A 26,844-nucleotide genomic window follows, 5' to 3' on the forward strand; every position below is an offset into this window, starting at 1 on the left:
GCAAATTTAAGAGTCAAAAATCCCAAATTGGGCCATTGACCTTATTCCCCATGCCGACCCGCTACTCATTCAAGCTCTTCTCTTTCTCCTCTGGCGGCAAAAGTTGCAGAGCTGATTAAGTCATTACTCTGTAGATTGTTGCAAAGTATCAGAGATGCCCAAAGGTTTATTTCTTCACCTCGATCCCTTTTTCACCATTAGTAATTAATTTTTTTAGAGAAGTTAAGATTTTGTTTGTTTTCAGAGCTTCCTGGATTTTACTATGATGCGGAGAAGAACAGATATTTCCCTATCAAGGGTCCGATTCCTGGTTCTTCTAAGAAACGAAAATCGCCTTCACCTATAGTCTCTACTAAGGTAATTATCACAACTACACCTATTTCTTTATTAGAGGTTGTTTGGTAGCTGATTATAAGAAATATTTGATCCTTTATAAGTAATACCATGCTTGGTAGTTGATTATATTTGTATATAAAATTAATACAGTATTTGGTTGTTGATTATGACTATGCATAAAATTAATTTGGTATTTGGTAGTTGATTATGACTAATTGACTATGTATAAAATTAATATGGTAGTTCGTTTGCAATTTAGGAACCTACATAATTAGTACATGTATACATTATGAAGATGGAATAACAAATTCATGAACAGCTAATGTCTGCACAACTAATTCCTGCGTGAAATAATACATAAATTTCCTCGTGAGTGATTCATGTATTAACAATGCCTGCATAATTCTAGTCAACTACCAAGCCCCTAAGAGTTTAAGCTGGTTACATCCTGAAATTTATGTAAATATCTAGACCTTATGTTACTATTTGCATCCTGAGTTTAGCGTATGCATGAAATGTTTTAAAGCTTATATTGCACTGTTTTGGGGAAAAGAAAGAAAGAGAAGAGTACCAATGGGCTTGCTTTTAATTGGTAACAATAAAAATAATGTAATATGATGCAGTAATAGCAAACGCTCAGGCAGAGAAATCTTAAAAACAGATACTTTAACTGGGAGAATGATGCAATTATTAATATTTGCAATAATAGAGATGTAATGGCGAACTGTTGAGCAGGGCAACTATTTGAACAGATTGTATTATTGGTTGAATGCAAATTTGCTAGGGCAAGCATTCTTTGAGTTCAGTTGTGTTATGTTGCGGAATTTAATCCAAGTACTACCTTTTTCTTGTAATTTCATTTGATTCTGAGAAATATGATTAGTGAGGATTCAGATAGCTAGCACAACATGCTAGAGGTTGAGCCATAGTTTTTGTTGTTGTTCACTTGTATACTAGATATACCACTTGTTTTAGTTTTGCCTCTGTTTTTAATTTGTTTTAGGAGAAGAAAGCTATCTTTGGAAATTCAGAAAGAGTAAAAATGGCTAGAATCCCTTTAATTTTGTCTTTCTTGCATTGATCATCGTATAAGCTCAATATACTGGAATGAAGATTTGTCAGGTTGCTTCTAAAAAATGAACTATGTTGGGGAAAATTTTGGAAGCATGGCTAGTTGTTACTTCTACTACTGCCTCTATTCTATTTTATGTGATGGTATTTGATTGAATTTGGAGTTCAAGATGTTGATTTGATGTCCATTTCATTTTCTACGACAATGTTTAACTAGAAACATGGATTAAGAAAGAAAAGAAGATCTTTGACACATAAGCTAAATATAATAACATTCAAAAAGTACCCTTACATTGTATGGTCTTCAACATGCCACATTTTGTAAATTGGGTCAAAATGAGATTCTTTTTTATAGGCGATAAAGGAATATTATATATGTAAACTAGCATAAAGGTTTTGCTAGTGAAAAGTACATCCAAACATGAACTTCACTGACTGTATAAAGAACTGAGAAACTCAATAATGGAATCCAACTCTCAAGTCTCAACACATTTTCCATGATTATGTTGTACCTAAAACTATGTGAGGTTAACAATGCTCTCTTTCTTGTCTTCAAAAGTTATATGTGGCTTCACTGGCTTGCAATTTCGAATTCAGTTGAGCCATTTTCTATGAGAACATTTATATGGGTCATTTGGAAAGAGAGAAATAGGAGAGCTTTTGAAGGGGTTGCCCAAGACTGTGTTGAACTGCAAACTAGTTTATTTTATTTAGTATCGTTTTGGTGTACCCATGAGGCGCCTTTTTAAATAGGGATCTGGTCTAGGTTGTTGAGAACCATCTTTTAGGTGTAGATTCTCTCATTTTGGTATACTTCTTATATACAGGGTTTCTCCCTTTATTTGTGAATAATACATGTACCTGGTGAAAAAAAATTTGACAATGTGAAAGAAGAAAAGCAGATGCAAAAAATTTCATTTTGAAAAGAAAAAACATGAACTGACAATGATATTTGTATGAAAATGGAAGAGAATAAATAAAATATCATCACCATAAGCAAACAAGATCTAAGAAGCAGAGGGTTTATTACATATCCTGGCAGTCAGGATGCATGTATTAATAAGTGGATGCTTTAATTGATTAATCTTAAATATATGTGATTAATCTTGATTTAATATCAAAGTCTTTGATAGAATTTAATGGAGAGCACACATCAGTTAGGTTTAGGTCACTTGCATTGATGGAAATAGGGAGGCAAAGAAGCTCTGGTGTGCAGGAGATGAAAGTTTTCATTGTAAGTGTCATGCTATTGGTACTGTTATATAATGTACACATTCCTAGTCATGGACCACTTCTGTGAACATCGGAAAGGAGAAAAACACTTTAATTCCTGTGTCGAATTGTTATCAATGGTATTTTCCATGTGAATTTCAAGCTTATAAGTTTGGGCTAGTGCACTAAGCTTGCATAATATGGTGCCCTCACCCTGGAGAGGGTTATATGCATGTAACAAATTATTATTGCTTGCAGAGAGATATTGTGGCCACTTGTATCTTTTTACTTGGTCATAATGAAGGAACTATTATTGCATTTCCTCTGTTGCTTCATGTGTATTTGATTATAGAGGCGAAAAGGAAACCTAGCTATTCTTTTTGTTCTTAAGTAAGTATAAGAGCAACACTTAGGAAGGATGAGAGAAGAAGTTGCTCCAGTGGTGCAAGTTTTTGGCCTTATCTTGCAGGTGACGACGACGTCGAGTTGACGGTAGAGAAAGACTAGGCATATTGATTTGAAAGTGGCAAAGAGGGTAGCTTGCTTCTAGGCAGAAGCCTTGCGTCTCACACTTTGATGTTCCGAGTAAGCGGCTTATAAAGTCTTCTCTTGTACCTAGATCGTCGGCTTTTCAAGGCCCTTAACCTAGTCCTGGTTTGGTTCTCCAGAGGAAAGATTTGAGATACCATAGCCTTGCTTCTTTTTCGGCCAAATCCTGATTTCATTTTGCTTCTCCCGATCGTTGAGCCTGATTGACTCGACATGAAGTTGGAATCGCTAGTAATCGCGGATCAGCATGCGGCGGTGACTATGTACTCGGGCCCTGTACACACCGCCCGTCACACCCTGGGAATTGGTTTCGCCCAAAGCATCAGACCAATGATCACCCATGACTTCTGTGGCATACTTGTACAAGTTTTTGAACGAGGTTTTTTTGAACAGAATTTCGATAGACGAGAGGTGTAAGCACCGCGAGGTGTGATTTCTCTTTTCCGGTCGGCCTGACCTATTAAGTAAGTTAGTTAGAGATCGAAACTGAACTTGAGAGAGACTAGACTTCTAGTAAGAGTAGGTGGCCGGTGGGAGCGAGAAGTTTGGGACATGTTTGGTGTTTCTTCCATCAATTTCACCAGGTTTTCCAAGCTTGATATTCACATTTATCTTGGAAAATATTGTTTTACAGTTGGTACCAGACTGCATTTTTCCTTCTTTGCCTTCTATTAGGGTGCTAATTTAACTGAATCCTTCTTACATTGTAGGAGAGAGACAAAGGGAAATGCATGAAGTCAGGGAGCAATAATTTACTCCATGTTAGGGAGTTGTGCGGTAAAGTCATTGCATCCAGAAAAGGGAAACTAAATTTTCAAATGGAATTCCTGAAGAAACAAGCATCATACCCTCTGGTATGCTCCATGCACCTTTAATCTTTGTGTTGACTTCATTTTGCGTGTCCTTGACATTGTATATATATCTGGAAATAGCACCTAGTTGAGCTTTCTGTCTTTTTGGTTATTTTATTTTGGTTTAGTTGTTGAATTCCTAGTAAATAAAAATTGCAAATCCAAAGCTGCAATAAGTGGGTTTGGTTCAGCTTCTCTTCCCCTTCTGTTCCCCAAAGCTGATTCAATCAGCTTCCTTTATTGATTCAAATTTATAAGCAAAACTGCTGGTATAAGTTGGTCACAGACATTTGGTTATGCACCCTTAACCGTCGTGCATAAAACAGAGATCATAGTGAATTTGAAACAAAAACCATACCTGAAAAATGTGAGATCCAATAAGTCAAGAAAAATATTCTTGTCCACATAAATATGAAGATAGAATAAACTATAAAGGAAATTTTGATTTCAAATGAAGTGTCTGAATTAACAAGCATCATATCCACTTGTATGCCCTCAGTGTCTTTAATCTGTGTTGAATTCTTTTGCATGTCCTTACATTGTATATAAATCTGGAAATAGCCCCTAGTTGAGCTTCCATTTTACTGGCTATTTTATCTTGGTTCAGTAGTTGATTTTTTCCTACATGAAAAAGGCTCAGAAAAAGGGGTTTTTTTCAGTTCTCAACAGAAGTGCTAGTGTAACTTGGTGACAGAAATTTGGTTATTCACCCTTAACCTTCGAGCATAAAGCAAAGTGATACCAAAACTTAACCTGAGGATTGTGAATCAGATTTCCTGATCAGCAGTCAAGCAAATTATGTCTGTCCACATAAATATGAAGATAACAGAAATGCTTTCATTTTGGCTCAATATTTGAAAATCTAGCACAGACAAAATCATAATTGGGCCCCAAGGTAAGTTGTGTGGTTGATTCTCAAGGGGCTTTACTATTTTATGCTGCCACCTGTGTACGGACGAATCAGGTTCTTCAACAATTAATCAAGAGGAAAATGCGGGATAATAATTAACACAAGGATTTTTGCGTGGAAAACTCCTTCCTTTGGGGAGTCAAAAATCACAGCCTACCCCAGTAGGTTTTCTCTCAAATATTCACCAACATTTGAGCATATTTTATAAGTGCAAATCAAAAGGGCTGATTCTAGCACATTTCACCTTTCCTAGTTGCAACTGTCGTTTTCAAGATTCTACCCCAGTCTTGACAACCTTTGCCACTCAAGGAACAAATACCTAATGCAAATTCTCTGTCTATGAATGTAAAAGGTTACAATTTAAGCACAAAGAATCAAACTAGATTATAAGAACTGCAGCAATAATCTTGATAGGAACATGTTCTTCATGTTGCCAGTTACTCTCTCTCATGAAGGCACTCCAAATGTTTTCTTTTTATGCATTGGAGTCTTTGTCTTCTCGCTTGTCTTTAACAATATCATTCTCATGCGTTATATAGGAGTAGAAATTGCCTTGTTCATCTTCTCCCAATCAAACAAAAATGTGTTTATGTTCTCAAGAACCTAATCCAAGTCAAACTTGGTTTCCATTCGCCTGCCGACCTTCTCTTGTTTTCTCCTATTTCCAATCTCTTTCCATGTGTGCAAATATGGTAATATTCCAGTCATGATTTCTTGTTCCTTGATCCATGTGATTAGTTGTAATCCCAACTCCTCAAGGAATCCTTCATGTACTTGGAATATGCTTTGCGTCTGATTAGCTGTCTTCTGTAATCTATTGTGAAGGACCTAGTTCCTTCACTTATTGAAAAACCTTTCGAGGAAGGCTGGACCACCTCAGGTCTTAGCCTTACCTTTGCATTTTTGCATGAAGTTGTTTCTGCGGCTTGAACCTGATGACTACTTTTACCATTGCACCGATGATCTCTTCCTTTTGAAGTATGGGAAAAGGAGTTAAAAACAGTCAACAATAGGAAGGAAGAGGGTATAGCTCAATTTCCTTCTTTCCGTCAGTCTTGTTGTGTGGTTCAACAAGCTTATTGTACGCGTGTAACTAAAAGTATATGTAATTTTTATCCACAATTAATTCTCGGTCCTACTAATGGGAATGTTATTGAGTATTGGCATAAGATTGTATAAATAAAGTGGACAGATACTAAGGATTCAAGTATAACTAGTTTGGGATTGAGGTGTTGTTTTGCTAAAAGGGGTTGTAGTAGTTTCGAATCAAGATGCATGGCTTATTGCTGTGACTTCTAATGGGTTTCACAAAGTCGGCATATGGCTTGCTCAATCATAGCTGTTGTAAGTTGTAATACCTCTTTGCGATGGTTCATGACCAGAGGTGGATCTACCCACTGCCGTGGGCTTGGACTATATAAATGGATTTAAGAATTTGCCATACTTTTGGGAAAGTGTGTATAAGACCGCGAATCCATTGGCCTGAAAAAAATGCAATGTAATTCTATAATTTAACTCTTCTGGCAGACTTGTTGGGGAACTGGTTTTCAGTAGTTTTGCATAAACACTACTAGTCATTATTTTAGACATGTTTAGTTATTGTTTCTTGTATCAGATTTGTTATGTTTGTTAATCATCAAAACTTCGTATGTAGCATAGCTCATAGCTCAACATGCTTCATTGTTGATTTTCCCTCATTTATTGGCTCTGCCAATTCCTGAGTTCATCAAAGTTGTCATTTCATTTTCATTACTATAATGTTCCTAATGTTTAAGGTTGAACGCCCTGTAATTTTTATAATCTTCAGTTAAGAGTGATATATTACAAGTTGAGGTGGTATACCTTTTTGGGAATATTACGCGGCTAAGCAAACTTATACTCCCTCCGTTTCAAAAAGAATGATCCTATTTCCTTTTTAGTCTGTTTCAAAAAGAATGACCCGTTCCCTTTTTTGGCAAAACTTTAACTTTTCACGTGACATGTTTTAAGACCACAAGATTAAAGGGTATTTTGGTACATTTGACATAACTTTAATTTAGAACCACAAGATTAAAAAGTCTTCTTTCGTTCTTTAACTCCGTTCCAAGTCAAACTAGGCCATCTTTTTTTAAACAGAGGGAGTACTATTTAATTACTCATCATATCTATAGTTTGCTATAATTACCACTTGCGATTAACATTATACATTAATTATGTGAGCGGACTTCGAGTTTGTATAACTAGTCATGTTTGTATATGTATAATTCGTCAGGATATACAAATAAATATGTATAATATACAATTTTTTAACCTATATACATACACAATTCACCTCTCCCCATTCTCTGCCGTCTCTCGCTCGCCTCTCTCCTTCCTCTCCCTCAATCTCACTCATCTCTCTCCTCCCTCTCCCAATCTCATTTGTCATTTATACAAATGTACATGTATAATATACAGTTATATACAATTATATACATATACAATTCACCTCTCTCCCACTCTCTTCCCAATCTCGCTCGCCTCTCTCCTCTCTCTCCCTGTCTCGCTAGCCTCTCTCCTTCCTCTCCCAATCTCTCTTGCCATATATACAAATACATATATATAATATACAATTATCTAACCAATATACATATAGAATTCACCTCTCTCCCACTTTTCCCCCCCTCTCTCGCCTCTCTCCTCTCTCTCCCAGTCTCGCTCGCCTCTCTCATCCAAATAACATATAGCTACAAATTGTAATTATCAAACTATAGCTATGAAGAGTAATTAATTATTTTTAAGTGGCTATATGTGAGTTTCCTTACCTTTTTTGTTTTGTTGATTAACTATGACCGCTATCTTATCTCGGGTCAACTAGATGTGTGATAGTCTGACAATGCACTGTATCTTTTTCCTAGAATCTAGTGCATAAGATTTACTCTTAAGACCAATGGAGCACTCTAATGGAAAATCATAAATGTGGGGCTTCACTGCAGAGAATAAGATAGATATCTTTGCTTTTTCTAGATCTCGATGGTTGACATCATATGCAGTTATTAATTGTTCCATATCGTGCAACTCTCCTTAGCAATACTAAAATAAAAGGTAGGATTTTCAAGTTCAAGTTATTATTTCTTAAAACATAATTGTCTCTAGAAATGATCTTTTCTTGATAAGTAAGACAAAGGTTTTATTGCTAATGACTAATCAGAAAGACACAAACAACACCAAGAAGGTCCTACTATTTACAAAAGAGTTACAAAGATCATAAGACTTCTATATTTCCTAAAGAAATTTGAGAAAATCCACTAATGTGTCCATAATATACAATCTTCGTATTGTACAGAAAAAACTAATAGATCGAAGCATGCATACACACACGCACGTGCACCCACAGAGCACACATGCAGACATGTGTGTGTGTGGACTAAGCTGACTTGTTTCTAAAGCATGTAGGGGTCATTTGGTTTTTGGTTAGAGTTATGATGCGTGTAATAGTAATACAGGGTTAGTTATAAAGATATTTTTTGAGAAATGGTAACTTAATAGTTATGCAGATATTAGTAATGCGGGTGCAAGGATTACTTATGCGAAGTTTAGTTATTCACGTATTTTAGTTATTCCATCTTATACCCTGCATAAAGTAATACGTAGATCCCCTCATTACTTATACATATATTAGTTATGTAGAAAAGAGAATACGGACCAAACATTGTATTAGCAATGCTATGTTTTATGGTGAAAGAGTAAATTTCATCCAAACATTGGACAATTTATGCTAGATTCTAGGTGGGTGTTATGTTTTCTCATTTTTGCAACCAAACAACGTATAAAGTTGCGCAAGTTTTAATACATGCATAGCTATTCTCTGACCAACAACCAAATCACTCCTAGTGTTTCGTTCTTCTGATACCACGGATGAAATGCATGCTGGAATTGTACTCCAAACCTTTCGATATCACTTGTCAATCTTTTGGATGGACCAACTCCGGTAAGCAACTTGAGAGATTTTGGCATCACATACATGGTATTTAAGATATTTTTGATGTGTTCCATAACTGTGAAGCAATTGAGCAGTGTAAAAATAAGTAATTTATGTTCTTGATATCGTTAGAACAGATATACAGCTGCTTCATAAGGCCACCCCCCTCCTCTGAAGATTGGATTGTGAGCTGAGCACAGTGAACTGATGTCCAGCTTAAACAGTCTACCTTCAGGGGTGCTTTGCTTATCTCCAAGACTCCAAGGCGAAATCATGTTAGGGGAAGTCTTTTGTTATGGGGAAGTTTCGCAAGTCCTTACAGTAACCCATATCAGAGAATCAGTTTGTAAAGACAATTTTGTCATATCTAGCTTCTTGAATACAGAGGTGCATGTCAATTACCCAGTCACGGTAATTCATTCTAAGATTCATCTCCCTCTGGTATCAGTATCAGTTGCAAGGCTGTCGAGGAATTCTTCTTATGGAAATATGCCTCATCTATTGCTTATTTCAAAATGGTTCTGATTAAGAATCCTCTCATTGGCTTCTTGTGTGCTTCCATAAACCAACATCATATGCAGTACAAGGCAACAAGCAACATTGGGTGCAGCAAGGATTGAGCATATAATATTTGGTTTGGTCGGTCATTCCATACAGTCTTGATCTCGATTGCAACTCCATAGCCATTTCTGAATGAAACTATTTTTTGTTATCTTTAGATTGCTCCCTCGGTCCCTCTTCTTCCCTTTGATCACCTTTACCATTTTACTACATGGGAGTTCTTGCCTATTTCCTTCCAATAAGAATCTCCTCCGATTTTATCCAATTTCTTTACTACTTCAGGAATAGAAAATGCATACATAATGTAAGTTGAGATACTGTTGAATACACTGTTTAGCATTTGTCTACCCTCATGGTGATAAATCTGTCTTTTCCAGGTTGACAGTTTCTTTTCAAACTTCTCCAGAATCCCATTCCAAGTGGTCATAGCTTTGTGTTTGTCCCCAAGGAAAGAAATCAAAACATTGACAAAGTATGTTGGGTACATCATTCTCTATGCCAGATTTATAGTTTAGAGACAGCTTCAAAGACAAGTAGGACAAGCTAATAAATTTGACTTGTCTTCACTAGGTCACAGAAAATTAGAGCATCTTTTGTATGATATGTGAGATATTGGCTGAATTCTGAAGTCTCTTAGTTGTTCCCACTGTAAAGGCCTCTATATCTTCTCCAATGCTACTTTCAGAATGAGTTCCTCAAATCAAAATATAAAGAAAAAGAGATAAGAAATTGCGCTATCTCAACCCCAACAGCGGATCCAATCACGATCTTATATATAAGAAGAACAAAAGATCTTTCTTGATCAATCCCTTTGAAAATCTTGAGATGGCAATTCCTATACATTCTCTTCTATTTGATTACGTGTTCTATTCTAAATCACTAAGAAAAAAAAGAAAATAAAGACCTCCTAACAAGCAACAACATATCCAGTGCAATCCCACAAGTGGGTCTGGGGGGGGGGTGTGTACATAGCCTTACAGGCTCACCTGCCTTGAGAAGGTGAGAGGTTGTTTCTGATGGACCCTTGTCTCAAGTAACGAATCTCAAAAATCAAGTATGTAAAGCAATTACAAGAGTACAACAGTGAGGAATCCATACTGAATACAATGAAGAAGAGAACAGTAACAATAACAACATATCCACTGGAATCCCACAAGTGGGGCCTGGGTAGGGTAGAATGTAGTGCGAACCTTACCACTACCTCTCGGAGGTAGCGAGGCTGTTTTGAAGGACCCTGCGCTCAGATGCAGCAATTCAGATACAAAGAAGAAAATATTAGCAAGTTATAAGGAAACAGTGCAAAGTCTACCAGAAGGGAGCAACAACAACAACAAAAATAGTGGAATAATCAGAACGCAATAAACAACATACTAGGATAGAGTATTGCAAACAATAATAAATATTGATGGATATCAAAACAAGAACTACAATAGTACAACTACCTTCTTGAAGTTGTCCCCATGTGACAATTCAAGTCCCCCCCAGAGAATAGCTTCTCGATATGCCGAATACCCCTCACACTCTTCCAAATCTTCCCAAAATAGCTTTTTAACCATATCGTTCAAGCCCACTTGTGGTGCGCATGAACTATTTACATTTAAGGTAGATTCTCCGGTGACTAGTTTAATTGTCATCATCCTGTCATTCACCCGCATGTCCTCTACCACTAGCTCCCCGAGTTCCCTATCTACTAAATGCCTAAGCCATTCCTGTTCTTCGAGGGTCTTGAATACCAAGATTTAAACTAATCAACATCTCTATCCATATTACCCACCCATTTGGTCTCTTGGGCACAAACTATGTTGATGTTCCTCTTCTTGAGAATCTTTAGTAACTCTGTAGACTTCCCCCTCAAATCCTTATGTTTGAAGACCTAATTCTCAGCCTAGTGACTCCCTTGTGACCCTTGACCCCCACCCTCAGCCCGAGCTCACCAACATGACCTTACTCTACCATCATTCACCAAAGCCACAATAAACTTTTAACTGTTGTATGTAGATTTTACTACGCTTAAACTATGAAAACACAGTAAAAATAAAAGAACGAAAAACTAAATAGCACACAGTTACAGAATCAAACAAGACTAAAAACCATTTGGAACAAGAAGTGGAAACCGAGGCAGAATTCAACAAGAAACTAGAAAGCAATATATAGAGGAACTATAAAACAGAGGGCAGAATCAAGCAAGAAACTAGAAAACAAATATTCAGAAGGACTAGAAACAGAGGCTGAATCACGCAAGAACTTGGAATTAGATGATGAAACCTGAGATGTCAATCAATTTCCGGTGGTGCATGCTCCCCCCACCCCACCCCATCCCACCCCTGTGCCTCATGTTCCTCTCTTATGTCCGCTAAAACTGTGTTAGCTGAACATTGTTGCCCCTGAAACTTGAAATACATGCAGCAGACAAGGAGAATGAAACCAAAGGTAATGGTGCTCTGTTCAAATTGGCCGAATCCCTGAAGTCAAATTGCTCACAATTGGTAGTCTGGTACAAAAAACCATGACCCAAATTCGTTGAATTTTCTTGCCAACAAAAAAACAATCAAATATTGTTCTATTAGATTGAAAAATTCTTTGAAGTCCAGGTTAAAAATTAATTAAGGTTGGGTTTATTAAAATGGGAATCTTGGAATTAGATCACTGTCAAATGCACAACAGAGAATTGATGATCACGAAAACTGTGAAAAAATTAATTCAGCTAGAAATGACTCCAAAAGCTGAGTTTGCTATCTCTGCTTGTTGGGAAAAAAAATTGTGGTTCAAGGGCATTCAATGGAAAATAGAGGAGTCAACAGGCTGGTGTTACGGTGTTGGATCAACAAGGAAGTGAAGGGGGCGGTATTTTACGACAGAAGAGCTTGATGGAGCCGGTGGTTTCAATCCATCAAGAGAATGAGAAAGAAGGAATTCCTCATTAGTTGGAAAGGAACCCTCAGGACAATGAAGAGACATATTTCATCCCGTTAATCCACTTCTCCCCAAAACCCACGTCTTCCATCATATACAAAAGGGAACTCTAATTTACATTGTTGAAGACCTTAGGATCCTATTTACCAAGGAGACACACCTTAGCTGGCCTCACCTCTTGTCCAGGCGTTTATTGGCAACTAAGATGTTATCTGTAATCTGCCTTGCAATGAAAAACACCATCTGAGTGTCAAAACGAGTTTAATAATGCAACACTTTAGCCTCTCCAAGTAATTTTGCTATAATTTGGTATAAGCGTTTGTCTGAAACCCGTTACTTCTTCACATTGATTATCATTAGTATTACTCTCTCCATTTCAATTTGTTTGTTTGGTTTTGACTTGACACGGAGTTTAAGAAAGCAAAGAAGGCTTTTGAATCTTGTGGTCTTAGACTAAAGATATGTAGAATGTAGCAAAATTTCTTTTAATCTTGTGGTCTTAAACATGCCTAGTTGAAAGTAAGAGCTAAAGAGTTCCCAAAAAAGGGAATACACTTTTTGAAATGTTCTAAACAAGAAAGCAGACAAACCAATTGAAACGGAGGGAGTTGTTATTATTTTATATCTTAGTACTGTATAAGATGTGTGAAGCTCTTCTGAAAATTTTAAATTGATGACAGTGATTGGACCTGGGGCTTTGTCACCTTCACAACATTTCAACTATTCTAATTACCTTATGTCCTTTACCTCTAGTATATGTCTTCATCTCATTAATATGAATCTTGTTATTTTTATTGTTATTTAATCATTTCGCTTTTCCCAGTTCTATCTTAATCTTTCTTTCTTCACAATGTCAGATTGTTTGGGATTGGTGTTGAATGAAAGGGTTAGACAATAGTAAGTTTACCAGCAGAATTTCCATCTCTAGGATGAAAATATTTCTTTCACTGGTTTTGTTTTAATGTGTAGGATCTGTTTCCATTCTATTATGACCAACTGTCACCAAAGGTGGGGCTTGTGTGGTGTTTACTTCCTTCTTGATAAATAAGGGAAATATATTGTATCTTTAAGCTTTACCAACTCATCGTTGTCCTTATCTTTTGTTATTAATGCGCTTTAATGTACTCTATCTGAATATATATGTACTGTATGCATTCAGATTTGGAAGTATGATGGCACACAAAGAATTGTTAACACTGCTTTGGAGCACTTGACTGTTGATCAAAACACGCCGGAGGGCCCGGTAGAGACTGATATTCTGTTGACAGGTGGCATGAATGGCTCATTATGGTATGTCTTCTGTTATAATTGAAACTTAAAGAGTAACTCAACTGGAGTTGGTTGTAACAGTTTGTTTGATTTTTTGAGAAGGTAACATTGTGTATATTCATTGAAACCAATGCTTGGGTTGCACTAAACCATATTTACAGCTTGTCAAAAAGTAAGAAAACTGAATCTGAATCCTAACAGGAACCTAGGATATCTATAATGGATTCAGTGTCCTCTAAATACATTTGCTTGCACCAGAAACTAAAAAGCCTGATACAATTTAGTTTGATCTTTTGAAGATCACAATTCTTGCTCTCAAACTAGCATTTCGTTCTTTCCAAACAGTCCACCAATTACAGGCTGGGACAATCCTCCATCTACCTCTATCTGCAGCTCCCTTCCCTACTTCTCCCCAGCTGTATAAAAGATGCATGATTCTGTTAGGCATAGACCAAGCAAAACCCCCGAGACTAATGAAGATCCTCCATGGCTGGGATGTTATTGCACTGGAGAAACAGATGATTGACTGTCTCAACCTCTTCCCCACATAAATAGCATCTAGAACACATGGAGAACTTCCTTTTCTTGAGATTTTCATGTGTTAAAATTGCTTCTCTTGCCAGAAGCCAAGTGAAACATGACACCTTGAAAGGAATTTTAGGTTTCCAAATCTGCTTCCAAGGCCAAAGAGAAGGTTGTTGTCCATCTTGATTTAGCAACTTATATGCAGAGTTTACCTTGAATGTGCCTTTGTTATTTCTGCTCCACCATAATCTATCATGTTCATTCCTTGTTCCTGTAAAAGCTTCCAACCTACCAAAAAAATCAACCACAGTGCCGATTTCCCAATCATTTTAGTTCCTTCTAAACTGGAAATTCCATCCATGCTGTGTCCAAACCTAAGCTACACTCACTTGTTTATTCACTGCCAAGTCATGCATCTCCGGAAAGATACACTTCAAGCTAAAGTTGCCCAACCATTTATCCTCCCGAAATGAAATCTTGATGCCATTTCCTACCCTGATGGTCGTATTGATCTTCAAGAGAGGCCACAAGATTCTGATGGATGATAGGCTTACCCCATATGGTGTAAGTACCTCCTTTGTCATCCACTTGTTCTCAGTTCCTTGGCACCATTCTTCTTTGGGATCAAAGCAATGTAGGTGGCATTAAAACTCTTCTCAAAGATATTGTGAGAACGGAAATTCTTAAAGGTATCCATGATATCCTTCTTCACTACATCCCAACACTTGATAAAAAACCCCATTGTGTAACCATCTGGACCAGGAGCTTTGTCCGTGGCACACATCTTTAGACATGCAAGTACTTCTTGCTCATCAAACTCCCTTTTTAACTGTTTGTTTTCAGCTTCAGTGACCATTGGACAGTTGATTAGGTTGCTGGAAGGTCTTCTATATGAGGTTTCTGAATAAAGCTTCTGATAAAAACCAATAATCTCCCCTGTAATTCTCTCTGGATCCTTCACTGTTTCATCTTAAATTATCAGTTGATCAAAGTTGTTGCATCTTTTGTGTGCATTGGCCACTTTGTGGAAATACTTGGTATTTTTGTCCCCCTCTTTCAGCCACAAAGCTCTTGATCTTTGTCTCCATGCTATCTCTTCATTTTATGATGTTCTTCATAGTTCATAATCAAAGATGCCTTCATTGTTGATTCTTCTTCTGTTAGGACTCTATTTTCCATTACCGCATCCAACATAGCTAACTGAATCAGGATTTGGACCTTTTGTAACCCTAGGTTGCCCAAACTGGTTCTACTCCACTCCTTTAATTTGCCTTTAGGGCCTTGAGCTTACACCCAAGGATATAATCAGGCTTACCAGTGAATACAAAAGACTCCCACCATTCTCTAATTTTTTCCTCAAAACCCTCCGTGTTGAGCCACCAATTATCAAACTTGAAATAGGATTTGTTTTGCTCCCAAGCTCCACATTGTATAGCAATGGGAATGTGATGTGAGCACAATCTCTGTAACACCACTTGTTGAATTCTGCTAAAGTTAGCATCCACTCTTTGGAAATTAAAATCCTATCAATTCTAGAAGCAACATTGTTATTGTCCCCTTTAAACCAAGTGTAGTTACCCCCTACCAATTGTAAGTCCACGAAGTCCATATCTTCAATAAGATCAGAGAACTCTATCATACCTAGAGTTCTCCTTTTGCAATTTCTCTTTTCTGATGGATATCTTATGATGTTGAAATCTCCACACACTGCCCAAGGTCCCTCAAAAAGACTTCTAACAGCACCTATTTCCTCCCTCACATGCTCTCTCTCAGGTCTCCATTAGGAGCATAGACTCCTGTTGTGGTAATTGAAATCCTGAAACACTGCCTCAAACTTGCAGGTGAGGGTGTAGGAACCTGTTTCCAGTACTTCCCCTTTCCATGATCTACTGTCCCATAACATAAAAATGCCTCCCCCTAGTGCCACTTGCTTGTAAACAAACATACTTAACCCATCGACCACCCCAAATCTCTTTTATTATATGATGGATCTTCCCCTCTAACTTTGACTCTTGTAGACATACAATGTCAGCCTTCCAGTTGGAGATTAAACTCTTCACAAATCTCTTTTATCCCCGCTATTTAATCCCCGAACATTCCAGGACACAAGTTTTACATTCATTGTAAAACTTTGTCCTTTTCCCCCCTCTCTCTCTTCCCCTCACATTTGAAATTAATATCAAAAGAAGTCAGGCTTTTCAATTCCTGAACCCCCTTGTACCTAGGCCTTTTGCTAATAGAATCACTTTCTATCTTCCTAGCTTGTCTGCAACTGTCTATTTGCATAAGTAGCTCCAGAGATTCCTCCCCATGTCCTTGTAAGTCCACACCAAACATTTTTCCCAGCTTGATAAGATTTTGTCTTACCCACATAGATGTTTCCTTCTCTTTTTGTACTGCGGAGCTCATGTCATTTTGTATGGGATACGCATCCTCCACCACCCACTCCTCAATTTGTTTGTCAGTCTGCATGCTTGATGTGGTATTTTGATCCTTCTGAATTTCCAGAAATAAATCTGGTTTATCACTGCTAACCTCCATCGCCATCGTTTTGGGGGGATTCAAAGCATCTCCTGAGTTTATAATTGAGTTCCCATGTTCTGCATGCCCTTCTTTTGTTATAGTATCATGTTGCAGAATAGTGCTCTTAAGAACTGGAGCATGGTCCTCTATTTCAAAGCATAAAGGATCAATAAAGGCTACCTCACTTAGGCCTGATAAGTCATTTAAAATGATATTTGCTCTATCAGGCCCAATTAGTATTGCCCCAGCCCAAAAAGTTTCTCAAATAGACTTGGGTCTCTACTTCCTTAGCACATGAATGTGGGGTCTCATTTAAAAAGACTCCAGCTGTCTCTGGGAGTCCCATGTCTGTAGGAGACAACTCTATTACCTGTTGGTTAAAAGACAGTGGCAGACCTCCAGTTTCTTTGCTACACTCTCCCAGCTCCGGCATGACTAGCTGGTGATTTTCTTCTACCGCCGGCATCAAGATTTGAAATCGAACTTCCCTCTCTACCCAAATTGGGATATCCCGTCTCTCTCAATCGAAATCTCGCTCGGGCAGTTTTTTCCATCTCCACGGATTTTAATTCTTGCCCACTTTTAATGGTTCTTCAAATCCGTCTCCTCCTCAGTTTTGACCCATCCTCCACAAAGATTTCCAATTTCTATGAAGATTCTTTGTGACCAAAGTTGTAAAGGTACTCCTAAAGCTCTAATCCAAGTGGATTTGGCTTTTTGATTAGAATCTTCACATCCTACTACTGGGTTCCACCACTGAAGATTAAATATGATTTCTCCCACCTTCACTCCCTCTGTAAGATTTGTTCTGCCATGTTCCTGTTTGGAAATTCGAAGAGGAACATGTTGTTGACCATCTCGTAAATGTTAATCCCAAACACTCTGTTCCAAGAGACTACAATCCATCTCCTGATGTCTGATAAAGAGGGAAGTTGTGTTTCTCCCTCATTTAAAGAGCTCACAATGCACCTCTTGAAAAGTCCAGTGTCTCTTGCCCCTGGTGTCTCTGTAACTTGAAGGTTTCCTTCACTGTACGAGATCTCAGTCTCACCCAAAGTGTTTGATCTCCATTTGCTTTCTCCAGCTGCTGTGGCATAAGAGAGGTCTTTAAAAAGTTTGGGTTGTACTACATTATTCAGTTGGTGACAGCATTGAATGAACCTCTCTATCTTAAAGGCTATCTCATTTCACCCAGCATCTATAGCTAACTCTGGAACTATTATAACTACTCTTTCCATACCAGCAAGAGTTAAAATGCTCAAGAATCTACCGTACTCATTCACTTTCCTAGTGCAGAAAGTCTCAGTGAATTTTTCTTTGTATTTCCATTTTCTGGTTCCTTTTTCTCTATCCTTGGATGCTTCCTTGAGGACTGTGCAGAGTCATTTCATGATTTTCGCACTCATAGAAGACCTTCTCATCAGTTTGCGGCTTCTCTCGACCCATTCAAACCAAATGTTTCTCCCCACTGTCCATCTTGTTATATCGAAAGACTTGAAGCCTGCGTTGAAATATATCCTGTTTTCCTCCATCATAGATCAAGAGAGGAAGAGCTCTGCTAGTGAAAGAAGAAAATAATGAAAAAAAGAGAGTTCGGTGAAAAGGCTACCGCGGTGGGAGTTGAGAGTAGAAAGAAAGGACGTTTTCGGCAAGGAGTTGCCGGAAAAAGAGTTTTCTCTCTCCTATGAAGTAGGAGAAAGGGGAGTGTTGGGAGTAGTGCCTGGGAGGAAGTATTTAACACATTTCAACATTTAGAATAACACTATGTATTGATTGTGTTAATCAAGACTTTAACTTTCCTAGCCTAATTATTATAGGAATAAAGTATTTCTTATTGTAGTTGATTGTCTTAATTAGTTATCACATTCGTTGTACAAATAGCATTTCTAATGGGATATAAACACACGAGAAGTACAATAAGTTGTTCTTATTCTAAAATCTTCATGGGTATCAGATCTTGTCTTAATTAGTTATCGGATTCATTGTACAAATAGCCTTTCTACTGGGATGTAAAGACACCAGAAATACAAGAAGTCGTTCTTATTCTAAAATCTTCGTGGGTATCAGAGCCATTGCTGTCTATTGAGGTGAGGTTTCTTCATTCGCAGCACTAGAGTACCTTCTCCTCAAAAAGACGTCGAGTGTTCTCCCTCACTATTACAGTAGATTTCTGAGCCCTTCATCAGTGTTATGGGATAACTAATACCACCAGAGCTTTCCCTGCCTTCGGCGACCAAACCCCATAAAACAGATCTGACAAAGACTGTCGTAGGCTCCGCCAACAGTCACGCCTCTGGTAATGCGTCAGCTACATGCGCCGGCGAGTGACCTTTTTGAAGAAATTTTTTCCATTATGGTTGCAGGCCTCTCCCGACCTCACCCAATCAGCTTTAATTTTTCCGGACCACTGAAGTGAGGGTCCAAGTGAATGGCATGAATTTTTTTTTTTTTTTTGAAACTGGTAACATTTTTTATTCCTCAGCATTAAGGGCTATGCTGGCCACCTCCAATAGTTGTTACTCGGAAAGAAAAAGTTGGAGATACTTACAATGCTCTTATGAAATCCACTAGTTGGATATCTTCATCTATATTCTTTCTTAACACCAAAAGCCTAAGGAAGTAATTACTTTTTACATAATCTTTTCTATAGTACATTCTTTCCCTTAAAACATTCTCTGATTTCTTTCTTTTCGTAGGGTCCACCAAATGCATGCTGGAACTGGGCTCCACCACCTCGTCTGACTTTTGATGCCTCCCCATCTAATCCAGCACCTTATTAGATCTGCTGTCTGTTCTGGCATGGTCCAGCTGATGTTGAATATGCTGGGGTGAAGAGGGCCCAAATCTGTGTTGTCACTTTACAGTGTAGAATAAATGTTTGTTGGTCTCAAGGGTCTTCCTTACATAAGAGACCTTGATGCAAAATTGATGCCCCTCTTTTGCACCTGCTTACTCCCCCCCTCCATTTGTATAGCCTGTTAACAGAGAACTTCCCCTTTTTTTGGTGATCCCAAGTCGGTCTATCTGGATCCAAATTAGTCCTAGGACACCCGAGCTTCACCACCTCACCAATTTTCCTGTCAGTAAGAAGTCCTCTGAAGACTAGGTTCCAACCATTCGTGGTCCACATCTCCTCTATTCTTTAATCAGGGTTAGAGCTTATGGAAAGATTCCAGGGAATAAGTTTCTTAGAATCCCTTGATCACACCATTTGTCTGTCCAGAACTGTCTGATCTCCCGTTCCCACAAGAATCTTAGTGTTATGTTTTAGCTGTTCCAGTAATTTTAGTTCTCTGCTCTCCAACTCCGTATGTAGAGATCACTCCATTTGTGCACCAATGGTCTACTTGCCCATATTTATGATGAACTACCTCTTTCCATAGGGCCGGATTTTCATAAACACATCTCCGTAACCATTTGTTTAACAAACACTTGTTCTGTAACTTAAGGTTTCTGACTCTCAATTCCCCATTCTTCCTATTCTGTTGGACTGCCACCCATTTAACCAGATTGAACCCCTTCTCAATTTCGTTTCCTTGCCACTGAAAGTTCCTCCTCAAGAAATCCAATGCCTTTATCACCTTTTCCAGGAATTGGGAACAATGACATCACATAAGTTAGCATGGAATCCAACACTGAATTAATTAAGTTACTCTTCCTCACAGGGATAAGTATTGAGACTTCCATAATGTCAATTCTTTCTCAGACTTTTCTATTATGCCATCCCAGATCTGAATTGCTTTATGTTTGGATCCCAATGGCATGCTTTTCCACCTTGCACTTAAGAATGCTTTCCAGGGATTCAACTGCACAACCTTCCTTGATTGGGAACATGCTACTCTTCCTCCAGTTGACTTTAAGGCCTGAGCAAGCTTCAAATATAACCAGAATCACCCTCAAGTTAAAATTTTGCGCCTATTTTACTTCACAGAAAACTACTGTATCATCAGCATACAGTACTTGCTCAAACTGTGGAATAGACCCTAGATTTGTGTTGTGACTTTGCAGTGTAGAATATTTATTATTTTGTGTGTGCCCGGTTAGAAGTTTTATTAATTAATTTAGTTACCATGTTATTTATTTAACTATAAATCAACTATTTTTTACAATATTAGTTACAAATCTATAGTTCTTTAATATTTTCAAAAAACAATATGCATCTTTACCTAGTGATAGATAAAATTTAATAATCTTTCTTACATAGACACATTTGTCAAACATTTAGGATTACTTTTTTTGATAGAGATTTAACTGTAAAATTACACTTCTGCAACCACACATCATGTTAGTAATTATATTATGACAAACAAAGAAATCTTTGTGACTACTACCAGGCTGTATAATTACTTCCCTAGTAATTACATCAAATGCAATCATGAGGTGGCTTTCCAAACAAATCCTTAATGTTCAATTTTTCATGCCAAGTGTTTTACGATCAGATATGTACATTCATGTTTGTGGTTACAATTTCTTTAAGCAGCATGGACTGTCTTTATTAGTTAAAATTTTTGTGATCCATACTTGTTTGATGAATTATCCTTGTTGAAAATTCATAATGGTATGGAACGTATTTTCCAATACATTGTTTTGAAGTCTAGTACGTTCGCAGTATATTTGAAGTTGGAAAGGTTGGACAACAATTTAATCAAGGGGTAAAATGCTTGCCAGATCGTGTTTGGACTCTCAAAGACAGATACAGGGAAGGGTATTATGACTCACCAGGACATGTCTGGAGACCTCCAGGAGCTTTTGTACATATGCCATCGAATATATCTTGTATAAAGATGTCCCAAAAGCACCCTGCACCTGTTAGTGATGCTTCTTTAAAGCATATTCTGTATCCTTTTTAAGGGTTGAGCAATCAATAGCTTCTTGCCTTAATAAATAGGTTTTGTTCCTCATTGTTATATTGTCCTCTTCAACTATAATAATGTAAGTTGGCTGGTCTGATTTTGTCTTTGGTGACTCATACGACACATTTGTTTTCAATCCAAGGCTAGAGCTTTCGATTTGTCGGGTATATAAAATTTTACTTGCCTGTTTGAAATTTAATAAATTTACTTTAGTGTTTGCTGGTGTAATACTTTTTGCTGCTTCTTGTATATTGGAGTACTAAAGTAGTTAAATTGACCAGCTTTTTATTCTTGTAGATCTTCAAATTTGTAAAAAGTAACTGTTATCTTTGGTTTTGGCTCACTGCTCTTCAAAAATTAAGTCTTTCCGCTCCACTCTAAAGTCCATACCTACTCGAAGTAAGACAACCAAAACATGATTGAAATCGTACATTCTTGTCACATTTTTTTTCCTTTCCTTTTCTTCTGTTTTCTTTTTTCTTTTGAGAAAGGTGACAAAGTCTGTATCACACTTGTGAGACTTAACGCTAGAGCTCAGGATAACTACTATGGGAGCTGAATCATCTGGTGGAACAGTCAACATTCTGAACCTCAGTGAACCACTAGATCTTAATTCAAGTATACCTACTGATAGAACAAGAATTTCTGAGATTGCTTCATTTGAGTGTACAGTTTGGACAGCAGATCGTAGTCATGATCAGAAACAAGCAGTAGTAGGCTAGTTCTTTCCTCCATGTTTGCTGTTACTAAAGTCCCTTTGCTAATATAGAATTCCAATTTTGAGATTAATTGGCCTTTGAAATGCAATTCCCATGCTGTCATTTCAATGTTTTACCCTCTGATTTGAAGTAAACTCTGCTCTTTTGTGATCCAAGTTGTCAAACTTTAATTATGGGTTGTGTCTATTTAATTTACTTGGCCTGCATGTTTTATTGAAGTTCCAAGAAGAAAAATACTTTTCTTCATTGCTAGTTTCTTATATCCTGCTTAATATTATATAGGAACCAACAGAGGAGCTGCAATGTTGGACATAGAAACAGGAGTGAAATCCTGGGTTCGTCGGTCTAAAAGCGACGTGTTCTCCATACAATTTGATAATTCAGTAAATTTCTCATACTCCATCATTTGTGCTTTAATTACTTATTGTGGCATTGTATAAATTGCAATTAGTTGTACAAGAGAATTTATAATCTTGCAAACCTTCATATTAACAATTGGTTTACAAGATTTCATAAAACATGAAGATGACAAATACCGTCGTCTGTTCACTGAACTAGTAATCCAAATTGGTCATGCTTTGTTTCTAAAGTTACATAATTAGTCAATCCAAATAAATGCACATTATCATATTCATTTATGTATTCATTGAAAACTGAACTGTTGGATTTTTTCAATTCTTGCTTTTGTGATACACATGGACATGAATATAGTATATTCCTAGCTCTTCAAACTTGTCTTTCATCTGCAACAAGGTGCTCACTTGATGAACTTTTGTGACAATTGGAAATGACAAGCATCCTCTGGAATCATCTGTAACATTTCTTATGCATCCTGGAAGGTGAAGTTTCTGACATTGTGTTTTCAGAATATTCCTCTTTTTTTTTGTATTGCAGGAAAATACTGTTTTATGTGGGCTAAGAAATGGAACAATTTTATCCATCGATACCCGTCTAAAACCAGGAGAATTTTCTGGTAGGCTTCCTCAGAATAGAATTCCGTGCCATTCTAGTGGGTCTTCTAGTAGGTTTAAAAGCGCTGCTAGAGATTCCTTCCAGGTATTAACTGCTTTCACTAGGAGCGTGTGTGTTCTTTTCTTTCAGTAAACTTCCCTCCAGCCCACCGCATTTGCAAGAGCAGTAGTGAACTTCTTCTATCCCAAATTACAGCCATGGTTTGAGTTTATGTTATTACTCAAAGATGGGAAATTAGAGAGTTCATTTTTGAACAGGACCCAGTTGTTGGGAACTTTCAAATTCAATTCTGGAACACAAAGTTAAATCCCCCTTTATCGTCAGGCAATCTAACATTCATTTAGAAACAACAAAGTTAGTCATTTTAAGTGGATGTCAAGCAAAGATAAAATTACATTCATTTACGCTTTGTTGTTATAATGGAAGACAAGCTAAAAATTAAAGGCATCATTAGGAGCACTTGATTAGGAGTTTTTATCATTTACACATGTTCAATTTACAGAAACTGGTAGTTGTCCCAAATGTTTCAACAATGGAAGTATTGAATGTGAAAAATGTCCGTTTAGTTCAATAAGATACCAATTATGTTGTTGTAGTGATATCAGTTTCATTTAAATAGGGCCTTGGGGGCTTTGAATGTGACAGAAGAGCTTATATCATTTGCTCATGTTTAATTCATTGGATTGGTTTTCTCAAATGTTGCAGTAATGGAATAATTCAACAGGAAAATTGTTTAGACATTTCAGAAAGACTCCCCAATGCTGTCTTCTCGTTATGAAAATCAGTTCATTTAGGAATGGCCTCTTAGGCTATGAATTTTCTGCTCTACTCTTAAATTTTTGTGGTTGAAGATATTATGAGAGCTCCATATTTGTTAGATAAACACTTGTAAAAATTGGTGGATATCTTTTTTCTATGCAGCTCAAAGGGAGGATGTATCACTGCAACACAATCTCTATGCCTTCATCTGTATGTTGGTTAGTGAGCTTTCTTTTGCAATATTACATGAGGACTTCTCATTTTTTGCTTAATTCATTAATAAATTCTTTTCTTGCTTTTTTCTCCCTTTCCTGATATTGCAGTTTGGCACCTTTGAGACTTTATGAGCAATGTTTCCTGGCAAGCTCTATGGATGGATCGGTTAGTATTTAATGTGATTCCTTGGGCTATATACTAGGGTTTTCTCTCAGCTGTTTTTGCAATCCTTGATGATGAGCATTATCTTGATGCTTCCCACCCAAGTCTGTCCCTTAACGTTTGTGTTAAAAGGGCTCCAGAAGAATCAATCCTTTTTTACAAGTGTAATAGCTGGAGATGGTTTATCTCTTTGCACATAATGTAGTTGTGGCAGCGGAAAATTCTCTTTCGGAGCATGCTTCATTGAGATTTCAAAAATACATAATGTAGTGGTGGGCACCTGAGTCTCAAATTATCGCATTTTCTTAGATGCCACGAAGCTTATGATTATTATCATTATTCTTTAGTTTCTGTTAGTTATCCATAACTTTAAGAAGCAGAGACAGTGAGAGATACTATCCCATTGATCGTGGTATGCTGGTACTACCTAGTAGTTTCTTTGCATGATTATTCGATTCTTAATGTTTTTCTTTCCAAGGTCTCTCTTTGTTGAATTTCCTTCTAAAAGTTTCCGTTCCATTTAAAGTCCAACAACATGCTAATGGTTTTGGTTTCTCAATTTGGAATAAGAGGACTGGTTTTATTGTAACTGTAGTTTCTAAGCTGATCTATGTTTCTAGAATTTTAGGCCTTAAAATTTGGTTTCTTGGTTTATCTTTTACATTTTCATAGTTTGAGATGACTTCTTGTTTGCGAATACCTGCATTTTCTCTGCATAGTTTGAGCTTTTTTTTCCTAAGAGATGGGCAGGGAGTCCCCGATAAGAACAACTAGTTCCTGCTTGTGCAAGGGTCCTTTGGTTGGTGAACAAGTTATACTAGGATTATAATACAGGGATCAAATAATGACGAGATTATTTTAGAGGATATACTTTTATTGGTAAATGTTTTGTTCATGGGACTAAAAATGGGATAATACAGTAAATAATATAAAACATGAGTTTTGTTTCACTCTTAGATAAATTAGGATAAACTTTTATTTTGAATTTTAACCTTGATTTTTTAAAGGACTCGGGAGAAATGCTTTGAAGAAGGGCATCTTTATCATTTTGGTATTCTATTCCATGGTCACTAATCCTGGGTTTGTTATTACATATTGAATGTGGTACAAAAATAATACCATAATTTTAGCATAAATAATCCAGAGATAGCTAATTTCTAGAATAAAAAGTTCAACCAAATGCGGATAAACTTCTCGTATTTTTGTTATCCTTCATCCCACAAGCCAAAACGACCCCTAAATTAGTTATCAAAAGCTGAATGATTTATTATGGTAGGTGAGTGTGTTGTGCAGTCTCTATTAAAGTGCATATAGTTGAGTGATTTGGCTGATTAGAAATGGATCACTTAATTAGTCTGTCTTGTACATCTGGATTATTTATAACATTGACATATTTCCAGATAAATCTTTATGATCGTCGTCTAATGAGGGGTGCAATTCAATCATATCTGGGAAATAAAAATTCTCATAGTCGGATACAGCTTGGAGTTGACTCATCAGAGACAATGGTCATGTCAGGTAGCTATGGCTTTATTGACGCTTGTATCAGTACAATAGAAAAATGTGAACACTTGCTAAAAGACACTCTTGTTAGGTGGAGAGGACTATCATTTGCGGCTATGGAGTATCAAATCTGGCGAACTGCTATTCGATGATAAATTCATGGATTCGATCCCCTCAGTTGTAAGCTGGCCAAAAACTGAAGGTATTACCCACCTTTGCTTGGTCCATATCCCGCCAGTAATACATGTTTTCTATCCTTTGATGCGTCCAATTTCTGACAGGTCTCCTAGGAATGGGAAAACAGATACAAGGTGCATGGCTTGGATCCGAAGAAGGGTTGTTTTTCATGGACTGGCCTTGAGGAAATGTCTTCTTGGTCTCTTACTTGGAATGCACATATTACTGTCAGCTGGTTTTGATTAGGGATGGCAATGAGGCGGTGCAGACGTGCAGTTTTGATGTTATACAGGCGCAGGGCGGGTTGTCTTCTTTTATTTATTATAAAATTTCCCTGTCATATTTATTCGTTATTTTAATGTTATGCTTCCCCGTTAATAATTAATTAATTAGTACTGTTGTGTTTTTTTTTTCTGTAAAAGCTTTAATTTTCTTTACCTTTTTTCTTTGATATTTTCCCTCTTTTTTAGAGGGAATGTAAGTTTTTTTTTCCTTTTTTCATTAACTTCCTACATGGTGGTTCTGTAAGATTTTTTTCTTTTTGTTCCAGTTCAATTTGTGTTGTTAAAGTTGTGTCATTAACGAGTCGTTCTGAATGATTACTGAATCAGACTCTAGTTGTTACCTAAGTTAGGGTGGGTTATATTCTTTGCTGGTTTACACGATTTTGATCCGCAATCATCCCTTCTCATTTCCCATCTTGGTTTTGAATTTTTTTTTATGGTGAGAACCTTTTTTTCCAATTATTTACAAACTAGTAGATGGGTCCGCGCTTTGTGCAGTTATAACTTTCTTCGTTGAAACTTTTTAGAATAGAACATTC

The 26,844-nt window shown here is 37.1% G+C and overlaps 1 protein-coding gene across 5 annotated transcripts; it reads left to right on the forward strand.

Annotated features, from left to right (window-relative positions):
- On the forward strand, positions 1-26,590 carry LOC101252105 (WD repeat-containing protein 21). Of its 5 annotated transcripts, XM_069297454.1 has the most exons (15): positions 48-164; positions 245-357; positions 2,565-2,641; positions 3,879-4,022; positions 13,313-13,351; positions 13,503-13,633; positions 21,270-21,497; positions 22,052-22,230; positions 22,515-22,615; positions 23,127-23,288; positions 24,126-24,181; positions 24,287-24,344; positions 25,742-25,859; positions 25,936-26,046; positions 26,126-26,590. In XM_069297454.1, exons 3-15 carry the CDS (start codon positions 2,588-2,590, stop codon positions 26,203-26,205), a joined length of 1,461 nt encoding a protein of 486 aa, XP_069153555.1. In that variant the 5' UTR covers positions 48-164; positions 245-357; positions 2,565-2,587; the 3' UTR covers positions 26,206-26,590. The 5 variants fall into 5 exon arrangements, with proteins under 5 accessions (XP_004228334.1, XP_069153553.1, XP_069153556.1 ...); XM_069297452.1 differs by lacking the exon at positions 2,565-2,641 and having other exon boundaries at positions 23-164; XM_069297455.1 differs by lacking the exon at positions 13,313-13,351 and having other exon boundaries at positions 44-164.
- The last annotated feature ends 254 nt before the right edge of the window (positions 26,591-26,844 follow it).

This window comes from Solanum lycopersicum, chromosome 1 (assembly GCF_036512215.1).
Source record: "Solanum lycopersicum chromosome 1, SLM_r2.1".
NCBI lineage: Eukaryota > Viridiplantae > Streptophyta > Magnoliopsida > Solanales > Solanaceae > Solanum > Solanum lycopersicum.